General features: G+C 34.0%; 1 protein-coding gene across 6 annotated transcripts in view; it reads left to right on the top strand.

Moving 5' to 3' along the window:
• CSMD3 (CUB and Sushi multiple domains 3) overlaps window positions 1-12,619 on the top strand; it is a 578,243-nt gene that overhangs the window by 417,223 nt on the left and 148,401 nt on the right. For all 6 annotated transcript variants that reach the window (XM_085572460.1, XM_085572459.1, XM_085572458.1 and 3 more), the window contains one exon: window positions 1,176-1,370. In XM_085572460.1, coding sequence (XP_085428586.1) covers window positions 1,176-1,370 — 195 coding nt within the window. The remainder of the gene's footprint in view (window positions 1-1,175; window positions 1,371-12,619) is intronic.

Raw genomic sequence — 12,619 nt, 5'->3', positions numbered from 1 at the left:
ACTGACAGGATCAGATAAAGCATCTTTTTTATATAAAACTCTTAAAAAGCCTTCCAGGAAATTCAAATCTCATATAGTGTTTTGGCAACCATACCTACTTGTAGCAGAAAGTTCTACAGTGCAAATATGCCTGGTAAATAAACATTTTTTTGATGTACTTGAAAGCTGGTGCTGGTCTTGTAGAAAATGAGGAAGTGTTCCCTATTGATTTTCTCCACAACATTCTTAAATGTTAAAGAAAGTCTGAAATTTCCATCTTCTGCTTGATAAAATATATTATTGCAGACTCCATCCTACACAGCATTAAATAATCTGCTTTACTCCAGCTTCTACATAATATATTCATTCTTTTTCCTTAAAGGAAATGACATTTTTTCCTGAATGTTTTACTTTTCTCACCTTCTGCATAATAATGTTGTTAATTAGAAGTTTTGAGTTTTTTTTTTTTTGTTCAATGTGTTACTGGACATTGGTATTCACATTACAGAAGTAAAAGGGAAGCAAATATAAAAGTGTAATGCATATGTTTAAATTTATTTCAATAATTTGAAACAAATAGCTATAAATGATAAAAAATGAGATACATTCAGGGAATATTTTTATATTTTTTCATCCACCGAGGGATAAATATGTATATGAAAATATATACCATCATATCAAATATATATATAGAAACTCATGTGAAGTTTATTAATTTTGAAGACTCTCTGGTTTTCCTACTTCTTATTTTGCAACCATTCATGTTGGTTTCCTCTATTTACCAGTTTTCACACCAGAGATTTTAAAACTAGGATGTGCCTTATCTACTGGAAAAATGTTGGTATATCTAACTTAATATAACTACCTAACTTTATCATTGATCAGAATGAATTCTGAAAAAAAAAAAAATGGAGCACTTAGGAATTATCTTAAAAAAAAAGAAAGAAGACATAGTTTCTGTCATTGTATATTAATTTGTACAGTTGTTAAAATAAAGTAGAGAAGACATTTGATGGAAAGTCTTCTTAGAAAAACCAGGTTCTACAGGGGTTCTACAGGAGTTTTATAAAGAAGGCCTCAAGAGAACTCCAGGAAATATTCTCATTATATATTTTTTTATTTATTTTTATTTATAGTTATTATTTATTCATTTTGGATTATATTTAGAATTATAATCACATTGGTTTCCTCTACAGCAAAACTTCGTGAGTCTTGTTTTGATCCTGGAAATATAATGAATGGAACCAGACTTGGAATGGATTATAAACTGGGTTCCACTGTTACATATTACTGCGATGCAGGATATGTTCTTCAGGGATACTCTACACTAACCTGTATCATGGGAGATGATGGAAGACCTGGATGGAACAGAGCCCTGCCCAGCTGCCATGGTAAGAACAGTTTTTAATTTATTTTTATTGTTGTCATTACTCTTGCTTTGTAATAGGGTAGAAACAAGTTAAAAAAATTTAGGTGATTTGAATAATATTCTCTTCTAGGAAAAAAAAAAAACAAAAAAAACCTTTCCAATGATATATGTAATAAAATACATATGTGACAACTCAGGAAACTATTGATTCTAGTTTTTATTAACATTGGATAAATAGTGTTATTATTTTGGATAGAGCTTAGTAGCATTGTCATTCTCCATGTCAACATGTTTTCTTGAAGTAACTTACAGCAGAGTGTAGAGATATATACTATATATATGTATTTAAGTACAGCAGTAAGTATACTTTGGAAGTCATAATACACATTTGTTTCTTTTGGTTATTACTGGCTTTGAAAACATGCAGATTAAATATTTTGTATATACCACATTACAAGATTTAAATTCTTGGGCGTGTGGAAAAGTTAAGCAGGAAATGCAGGAAATGTCCAATTCAAACTTTTACAGATATGAAGTCTGCTCATTTCAAGATTCTTCTGACTTTAGTTGTATGACCATTGACATCTCAAGCATCAGCTTTTTATCAGATTTAAACTCTAAGAAGAGATTAAAATTTTATTTTACTGATTTCTTAACAGAAAATGGTAGCCACTTCCAATTTTAATTTTGCGAAAAATCACATATTCTGTAAGACTGAGCACAAAACCTTTCCCATGTATGCAGATATTAATATGAGAAAACTAGCATTTGCTTCTTAAGTTAAAATAAAATCCAATTATTATAGTACTTTCCATTCCTTTTCACATTTTGAAGACAAAATACCTGTTAAATCCATTTCCAATTTGAACAAACAGAGATTTTAAATAGATTATGGATTTTCTTTTTTGTGTACTTAAATTTCAATTGCAAAATGGATGGTAGAGTACCAGCAAAACCAACAAAAAATTCTCAAATCTAAAGATTATCCAATATTATAATCATTTGAAGGAGTTCAGTATTTTCATTATTTACCAAAACCGTCATAGCACTGCCTTCAAAAACTCAATGTAATCAAACTGGGATACTGACCCTTGCAAATGTTCGGAAGTGTGTTCAAACTTCTAAAATCTCTGCATTAGAAGTCAAATACTTTTCCTCATTTTAAAATGAGGGACGGATGTTGTTTTTTAGAGAGGAGATGGTGAGGAAGGTTGTTGCGTACAATAGGGGAAAGAGTCTCTTGTTTTGGAAGAACTTTTTGATAGGTAATGAAATTTTAAAAATATTTATTGATGTAATAATTGTGTCTATTAGTGTCACTTATAATCTACTTAGCAATCTTCCAGTGCTGTTGTAATTTTCAGTGAAGAGAGAGTATTTGCCTTGGAAGTACTGCCATTTTAATAAATGGAGAAAAATAAATTTTATTGTAAAAGTAGTGGATGTCTGTCACTGATTCCAACTTTCATGGATGAACAAGACCTGATTTCAAACATGACAAACCCCATACTTTAGGATGTGATGACACAGAGTAGACCTTTTCACTTGTTTTTCTTTTATTGCTTTTTCCGCCACTTAAGAGTCAATGGAGTTTTGTAGTTATGTTGCTGTAATATATTACATTATATTTTGACCACGTTATCAATGCTTTCCTCTTTTGTATGATTTATCTCAAGAAAAACAGAAGTTTATATAGATATAAGACAGATCATATCAGTTAATTAGCCTTCAGTTACAGATCTGGTGGAAACAATTTGAGAGCTGAATTTAGTTCCTGAAAACCAGTCTCACCTACACAATAAAATTTGCATAGTAGAAATCAGATTCCTCCAATCTGCAGTTTGAATTTTTGCAGCTGCTTTCAAACTGATAGTTACAATGAAATATGGTATAAAATACCACCTCAGTGCATATGGGGGGTTTATTTAGCTAGTTAATTAGTTACAAGAAAAAAAATGAACAGATGTTAATATTATCTAGGCTAATGTGCTAAGATATTTGGTATTTCATTATGGATGTTAAGAACAGGATGTAATGAACATATGAGGATGTTCATTATTAGTATGACAGAGACAATGATTAATGATTTCTTTCAGCTTCAGCAACTATAGGTAATTTTAAATTTTTGGTAGCAAACAACAATTGTTTAAAAAATAGCAAAAAGCCCAGTAATGGTAAATCATATTCATAACTGAATGTGAAAACCTTGTTCCTACCAGAAGAAATAATTTCTTGATCACTAAAACATTTTACTACATTTCATTTAAGTTGAATCCTTGGAAATATTTAAATCCAGGGTTCAAAATAACTCCATCTGTAAGATACGTCTAATGATACCCAATATTTTCTTAACTGCTTATGAGAATATGCCTATACTTGTGATTTATTCACTTTTTTATTTGGTAGCAAAACCAATTCAGTGTAATATTTCGGTTTCTTTTGATCTGATGGCTATTTGAGGCAGCTCAGATCAGGTTTATATCTGAAAACTTTTAGGACAGAAAACAAATATTCACAGAATAGCATCATCTTACTGCTTATAGTTTTGTAATATAGGAAATGCTAACAACTTGTTCATAAATCATTCAACATTGTTTACTTAATCAGAGGCTTTATAGCTCATATTTTTATGCACTTTTTACATACGGACCATACAAAGAGCTGTTATTTAAATCTATTTCAAAATTTGAATGGGGAATGAGCTGGGCAACTGCACAAGCCAGAATATTCCTGTTAATGAAGGAATATTCAGCAGTTAATGAAGCTGAATGTTACTGTTAATGAGATGCTCCGTGACTCTGTGTTTTATAGTTCCAAAGTAATGGTCAGTTTAACCAATGAAGCAGCATGCTTTACTTAAAATTGTCATATGTTGACTATTTACAAAGTATTTCTCACTTTCTTTTTTGTCCAGAACGTCATGTTTGTTTTGTATCACATAAACAATGACCCAAGTACTTAGAAGTAGAATTGAAATCAGTTAAGATTTTGTTTTGAATGCAAAACTGCTATTTAAATTCTAAATACTCTGAAAGGTTAATTCTTAATAGCCAAACTTGAAAAATTAATTGAATGTATTTTGAAAAAATATGAAAGATTTTATTTTATTGTTATTGAACTATCTTCTGAATTTTTGTTCCCAAGCTTCCACTTCCCGTTTGTTACAAATTTATGTACATTGCTTTACCATTCCAAGTTTTCGTTCCTTCCAAGCTTTCCTTCTCAGTAGAGAGAGAGAGGCTTCTTAAAAGGTCATCAAGAGAGATTCAAAGAGCTGGTTAAGAAGGTATATTTTTCCATTTGCATTAACAGGATTTAATCTGCTTGCATGGTCAGCAGAATATGACTTAGAACAACAACACAGGAAATACAAGATCCAGTGACTGAATATACTGTGTAGAAGCAGTACTGTTTGCACTAAAAACAACAAACTCTATTTTGGAGGGATGTATGTGTTAAAATTTAGCAGTTAGATTTCTGAGTAAGTAAAGAAGTAGGCATCTGAGTGTACCTTAACATATAAACCTCGCACTACAGACCCTTTTTTCTATGAGCACACTCATTGTTCCTCATCCATGCAAAGAAGACCATTGTACACTAAGAACTGTCAGGTCAAAAAGCCAAAATGAGAAAATCTAGCTTCCATGTAGTGGAATTTGCAGTAACTGACTGGGGATTTAGTTATCAGTATATACTTGGAGACAGTGGTCTCATATTTCTGAAGATTTTTACTGCAATATACACAAATAGTTTTGTAATTAGGAAGTGAAACTGATATCTTTCTTTATGGCTATTCAGACAGCCAGTATTTTGCTGAAAACCCCAAAGGTTGTTTTTTTTTAAATATGATTGAGTTAAAAGTTCAGCTTTTCTTACAGATGTTCTCTTCATATCAGAAAAAGTTTGTAATTTTTATTGGAATTAACTGTAAGTATTAATAATTCTGGAAAGACTGGAAAACAAACATGGTTATATTCACAGCAAGAACTACTCTGTCTGACCTTTTGCATATACCTTTGGAATTCATATTATGACTTTAAAAAGTCCATTGAATAATAAATGTTGTGTGTAATTATTCCAGGCTTTCATTTAAGAAGTAATAATCTCATATAATGGTAAGTAAAGTATTATAAATGAAGAAAGTTGTTAATTACAATGATCTTATTAAAATCAACTGCCAGAGAATCCTAATTCCCAATGAATTTAAGGGATTAGTTAAGTGGAGTGCATCATAAAGCAAGGCACTTCCTCTTCTGTTGAACTAAATATGCAGCCAAATTCTGGGAGTTTAATGAAGGAAACACTAAAAGAAGGAGAAATATTTTAAGCTATATAAAATTGGGGTTTTTACAACTTTAATTTTTTACTTTCATTGTGGTTTTTTCAGCTTTAATTTTTTACTTTCTTTGCTATAAAAGAAATGATTTGAAATCAAGCATATCTATTCAGCCATAATTTTAAATATGTTTGCTTGTATGCAACTGCTAGTTTGAAACAACATCATGAATTAGCAGGGAAAATGTAACCACAACTTTAATATTTTTAATATTTTTGAAAGTAGTGTGTTAATTATAAAATATGTAAATTAATTTACAGAGTTTCTAATTTTTTGGCAATAAAAGTATACAAACAGTACCAATGAAACTACAGGATAAATTATGTGATCTTTTTTCTGCTTTAGAACATTAAAAACTGGCACGTCTTTGTGTGTTTTGAATATGCAAATTTTCTAGTAGAAGATTGAAAAAACATTATGTTAAAAAAAAACCTTCATCATGTATTATGAGGTGCAGAAAAGAATTTGTTTTAGCAGTAGTTTACATAAATATATGCTTGTTCCTGTATTTAGTGTTAGAATCATAGGTGCATATTTTTCACTGAAGACCTTTTCAAACAGACAAGGTGACTTCAGGGTATTCTGTTCTTAGAAGGAAAAATATATCTCTACCATTTACTCACACAGAGAAGCAAATATTTATTTTCCAAAGTCTGCAAGACCTTGAATTAGAACAGGATTATGTAGTATCAGTTAATAATCATGGTAAATGAATTAATTAATAACTGGAATTAAAGAAAATGATCCAGTCATCTGCACTGGCTATAGCTGGCAAACATGCATATTTCTGACTTAACCTCAGGCAGCAGTCAGAACATCCTCACTCTTGTCTAATAAGACCTCAGTAATGAACTGGAAGAAGATTTATTATGTGGAATATGCTGGTGGCTACATCCATAGGACTCATATTTCATTTTTTGCACAAGTTTTGTCATCTCCACTTAGTCTGTCACAGTGGAGACTGGGGGATGGATGGTTCTGGGCAACAGAAGAAACTTGCAATTAAAAGACTGCATTTTTTTAAAAAAACTTTAATTCTATTTTGTTTTCCTTTTTGACTAAGCTACATAAAGCATTTTGCCAACATACTGTAGGAATGCAGGCAAGGACATTGTCCAGCATAAAAAGAATAGCTCCTTCTTATAGATCCCATGTCTCTTGACATTTAACTCAGAAGCTGCTTGTGTAATAGCTTTTTTTTCCTTATGTTACGCTCTTATGAAGGAACAGTGTCTTCCACAACAAAACTTTACTCCTAGTTTTGAGATTTTTGCGGAATCTTTTCATGATATAGTTCTCTTTTATATCATAAAGAGTAGTTGTGTTTTAAGAAGTTAATATAAAGCAGCACAACACCATGCAATATACAAGTGTGTATTCCATCTCTTGCAGAAATAGTTTTGTTGCTATACATTTAAAAGGTTATAATTTCTTCCCTGTTGTACTGCATATTTCATATATATCTATTATTTTGTTAATCTGTTACTGACTTAGATGGTAGTTTAAACCTTTAGTTAGGTGACATTTCCTAGTTAGCTAGGAAATAGACTGCTTTAGTTTGCAGCTGAATTTTAAAAAAACCCGATATTTTTAGACATTAAGCTATATTTATATTTACAATTTAGAGCAAATAAGTAAAGTGATATTTTAATTATTTTGAGTTTAAATGCTGGTGATTCAGGTATTATCTTCTATTTCAGTATAAGATAAAAGTATGGAATGAATAGAGAAACAGTTGGCCTACAACAGAGCAGATTTTCTCAATGGGAATAAATGTGACAATAATATGCTCAAAATGTATCTGAAGTGTCTATAATATATTCAGATTGGACACCCTGGGAGGAAAGAAAGAGGAAAATTATTTTTTTTACTTTATATGGGGAATAATATCCAACTAGGGAAGGTCATTGAAATAGATTTGAAGACAACAGCAGAAAGGTGAGTGTTTACTGCTGACCTGAAATCATGCAAAAACACCATCTTAAAGTATTGCCAATCAGAATCAAAATCTAAATGGATCACCAAAAGATTAAACAACACAGTTAAGGACTCTAATAGATATTGGTATATGTGTTTCAGGAAAATGAAATTCTATTTAAAAGAAGGTAATAGAAAGTGTGACCAACAGGGTTTTGAGAAAAAAAAATCAAAGCCTAATTTAAGCATTAATACAATTTGCAAAGATTAAAAAAGTAGAAACTTACTAAACAATCAACAACAGGTCGAGGCCAAAAATATATTCAAAGGCAATGTTATTGAGGGGAAGGAAAAAAAAAATGAAAAAAAAAATCCTTATTTCTTCTATTACCTTACTGAGGTAACAGGATAGGCAGTGCATTGGAACTATTCCTTTGGCTTGAAGGAACCAAGTCAAAATAAGGAAAATCAATAAACAGAAGCATAGCAAGTTGCTAGGATAAGGCAGTCTTTTCTGTGTAGTTCTGAAAGAGATAGATATGAAGCATTTGAAGTACAAATGTTGACCTTGAGGTTAAGTTTGTCTTTCTGTCGAAGCAGTGGGGGGTGATGAATGTGTAGGAAATCTTCCTTGATGAGCAGCTTTCCAATTTTCACAGTTAGAAAATAGGTAGAAATTAGTTAAAAAAAAAAAAAAAGTACAACAAGCTGAAGAAAAATCAATATAACTTTTGAAGAGCAATGTGGATCTTTTTGGGATGTCTTAGCAAGCATATAAGTGAAATTAAAAAGAGTTGATACCATATAATTGAATTTATAAAGATGTTTGGCAGTGTTCCATGAAAAAATATTACCTTTTAAGGGAAAGTAATACAATGCATTATGATAATATTTGATTACAAGGTAAGAATTGAAAGTTATTGATGTGATATCCAGTTTTAAGTTATCTAGAAAAAATCAGTAAAGGAAGGCTACCAAAAAGTTCTCATACATATTTTTCCTATGAATTGTGCAACATTTGTATTGTTCCAATACAAATTCACATAAAATTTAGATGACAAAGTTCACATTATCACAAAATTTTGTAGTATAATCATATCTAGCATCAAATACACAGAGTGAAAGGTACAAAAATTTCACTTCTGTCAAGTGCAGATAAAATGCTTATATAAGAAATAACCCTAAGCATAGGCATGTGATGCTAATTAGATTTTGGCTGTGAAGTATCACAATATCACAGAATGAGTAAATTGGAGGGGACCACAGTGGGTCACCTAGTCCAACCTCCCTGCTCAAGCAGGTTCATCTCAGAGCACATGGCACAGAATTGTCTAGATGGTTCTTGAATATCTCCATTGAACAAGACTCTACAAGCTCTCTGGGCAGTGACCTGAAAGTCAGAAATTCTTCCTCATGTTCAGGTGGAACTTCCAGTGCATCAGTTTCTGCCCATTGTCTCTTGTCTTATTCCTTGGCACCACCAATAAAAGCCTGAATCTATCCTCTGTCACCCTCCCTTCAGGTACTGATAGAAATTGTTGTGGTCCCCTCTCAGTCATCTCTTCTCAAGGCGGAATAAACCCAGTTCCCCCATCCTGTCCTTGTAAGACAGATGCTCCAGTCCAAGATAAATTACCTTGAAATCATTATTACTAGTCTTTTGCAGCTTAGAAAAATTCTATCAGAATTATATTTAAGGACTTTTTTTTTCCCTCACACAACATCCTAGCCCATAAGATATACTCTGATGAGGCAGTGTTAACAAAAAAAATAAATGTAACATGAAAGTCGTATTTATTTCTTGCCTGCAGATATAGGAGAGTCTATTTCTCAGCACTTATAGTTCAAGGAAAAATAGAATTGAAGTTTTTATTTATAATCCTTAATACAACAAAATAAAATCATACATTTTTGAGAAATGTAATTAAAAATCTTCCCAATACTGAGAAATAGATCTATACATTATGCAGTCTTCAACTTGGTGATTTGAAATGTAGTAAATAAGATTCTGTGAGTTGCTGATCCCTAGAGATCCCAGTGACATGTGTGAAAGATTCCCAGACACAAAAGTTCCATGAGTATTTTTCTTTTTTTTGTCTTCTGCATGTTTTAAATGTCAATTCTATATGATTTAATTTTATATTTTCAATTGGTATTTGTGCTCATAGCTGTTCATTGACCAGTTATTTTGACTATTGTTCCATTGTATAGTTCTTTATGACCCTATTTTCCTTTCTGTGTTTCAGGAGTCAGTCCCTTTTCCTAACTTTCTTGATTAGTTTTATTGACTTCTAATCTGAATGTATCATTAATTATGGATATTGTATTGTTTCGGTCTTTTTTTCATTTATTGTTCCAGTCTTATTTTCATTTCATTACCTTATTTTTCATTTTCTTTACTTCATTCTGCTTTAGTGAGTTTGAAAAGTGGGAATTTCTGTCTTTTTAACGTTAACTTAAAAGTCTGGGTGGCAAACCTAAAGAGCAGTGATGGACAAGAAAGCTGAGATTGAGAGGATTACAATGACCTCAGTGAATTTATCATTAACTCTCAGATCTCAAATTTAGAATTACAATCATTAACTATTCCTGCAATTTCCTTTTAAACTGCTGATGCACACACACTTAAAATATTTAAAATCACTTAGAAAAAAGTGATCATCATTTGGAAACCTAAAGCATCATTCTAGTATTGTAATATTATTTGCAGATGATTCAAGAAAAAGCTAATTCTTTGTTCCAGCTGTGATTCACTTTTAGTGCTTAAAAACTCATTTGGGTAAAAAAACATTCTAGAGACACAACTGGGCAGTATACAACAACATAAAGGGGTTTTGAATGGGCAATATACTCATTACAGAATCACAGACTCACAGAATCACAGAATCACAAGTTTGGAAGAGATCTTCAAGGCCACTGAGCCCAACCCAGCCCTAACACCTCATCTAAACTATGGCATCGAGTGCCACATCTGGTCTTTTTTTAAACACATCCAGGAATGGTGACTCCACCACCTCCCTGGGCAATGCATTCCAATACTTTTTCTCCCCTTTCTGTGAAAAACTTTTTCCTAATATCCAACTTATATTTCTGTTGGTGCAGAAGACTGTGTCCTCTGGTTCCGTCAGTTGTTGCCTGGAGAAAGAGACCAACCCCCACCTGACTACAACCACCTTACAAGAAGTTGTAAAGAGTGATAAGATCACCCCTGAGTCTCCTTTTCTCCAGGCTAAACACTCCCAGCCCCCTCAGCCATTCCTCACAGGGCTTGTGTTCCAAGCCCCTCACCAGCCTCGTTGACTCCTCTGGACATGTTCAAGCATCTCAATGTCCTTCCCAAACTGAGGGGGCCAGAGCTGGACACAGCACTCCAGGTGTGACCTCAACAGTGCCAAGCACAGGGGAAGAATAGCCTCTCTACTCCTGCTAGTCACACCATTCCTGATCCAGGCCAGGATGCCGTTGGCCTTCTTGGCCACCAGGGCACACAGCTGGCTTATGTTCAGCTGGCTGTCAGTACCCCCAGATCCATTTCCATTTCCATGAGCACTGTCCAGCCACACTGTCCCCAGCCTATAACACTGCAGGGGATTATTGTGGCCAAAATGCAGGACTTGGCACTTCAGCTTATTAAACTTCATCTTACTGGACTCTGCCCATCCATCCAGTCATTCCAAGTCTCTCTGCAGAGTCATCCTACCTTCCAACAGATCAACACAAGCATCCGGTTTAGTGTTGTCTGCAAATTTACTAATGAAAGACTAAATACTCTCATCCATGTCATCAATAAAAATATTGAACAGAGCTGGCCCCAGCACAGACCCCTGAGGGACCCCACAGGTGACTGTCCCCAGCTGGATGCAGCACTGCTCACCATCACTCTCTGGCCTGGCCATCCAGCCAGTTCCTATCCAGCAGAGAGCTCCTGTCCAAGCCATGGGCTGCCAGCTTCTCCAGGAGTGTGCTGCAGGAGACAGCGTCAAAGGCCTTGCTAAAGTCCAAATAGACAACATCCACAGCCTTTCCTGCATCTACCAGGCCAATCACTTGGTCATAAAAGGAGATCAGGTTGTTCAAACATGACCTACCCCTCCTAAACCCATGCTGGCTGGGTCTGATACCCTGGCCATCCTGTAAGGGCTGTGTGATGACACTCAATATGAACTGTTCCATTGCCTTACTGAGTATTGAGGTCAGACTAACTGGCCTATAATTACCAGGATCTTCCTTCCCACCCTTTTTGTGAATGGGTGTCACATTGGCCAGCTTCCACTCCTCTGGAACCTCACCAGTGAGCCAGGACTGTTGGTAAAAGATGGAGAGTGACTTCACAAGCTCATGTGCCAGCTCCCTCATCACCCTGGGATAGATCCCATCTGGGCCCATAGTTATAAATATCTAAGCAGCTCAGCAGTTCTGTGAGTGCCCCCTCCTGCATAACAGGGGTACCATTCTGCTCCCTGACACCATCTACTGACCCAAGAGAACAGTTGTCCTGAGGACAAGCAGTCTTTCCACTAAAGGCTGAGGCAAAGAAGGCATTAAGCACTTCCACATTCTCCTCATCTGCAATTACCAAGTTCCCTACCACATCCAGTAGAGAGCAAAGGTTTATCTTACCCTTCCTTTTAACATTAAAATATTTGTAAAAACATTTTTATTATCCTTTACAAAAGTTGCCAAATTAAATTCAAACTGAGCTTTGACCTCCCTATTTTTTTTCTACATACTTCCTCAGAGACCTGACCCTCCTTCCAAAGATGATACATCCTCTTTTTACTCCTAAGTTCCTTTGAACTTACAGCCTCCCTAGCCCTAAAATAGTGAAATTCCTAATACCAAAACAGGATCCAGAAGCTGATATAACTTATGAGCTCCATAGTAATAAGTAGATTCCTTGTTCTGTGAAGTTTGAAATGAACTCATAAAGTTACTGAGTTCTGAGAAAGCTCATAATTTAACTTTCATCCCAACATTTTTCGTTTCTTCTGCTTAGAAGCCATTGTCACGCTCTTCAT

This window comes from Lonchura striata, chromosome 2, assembly GCF_050655825.1.
Source record: "Lonchura striata isolate lonStrDom1 chromosome 2, ASM5065582v1, whole genome shotgun sequence".
Lineage (NCBI taxonomy): Eukaryota > Metazoa > Chordata > Aves > Passeriformes > Estrildidae > Lonchura > Lonchura striata.
Note: the sequence above shows the minus strand (reverse complement) of the source record. Positions and strands in the feature narration are given on the sequence as shown.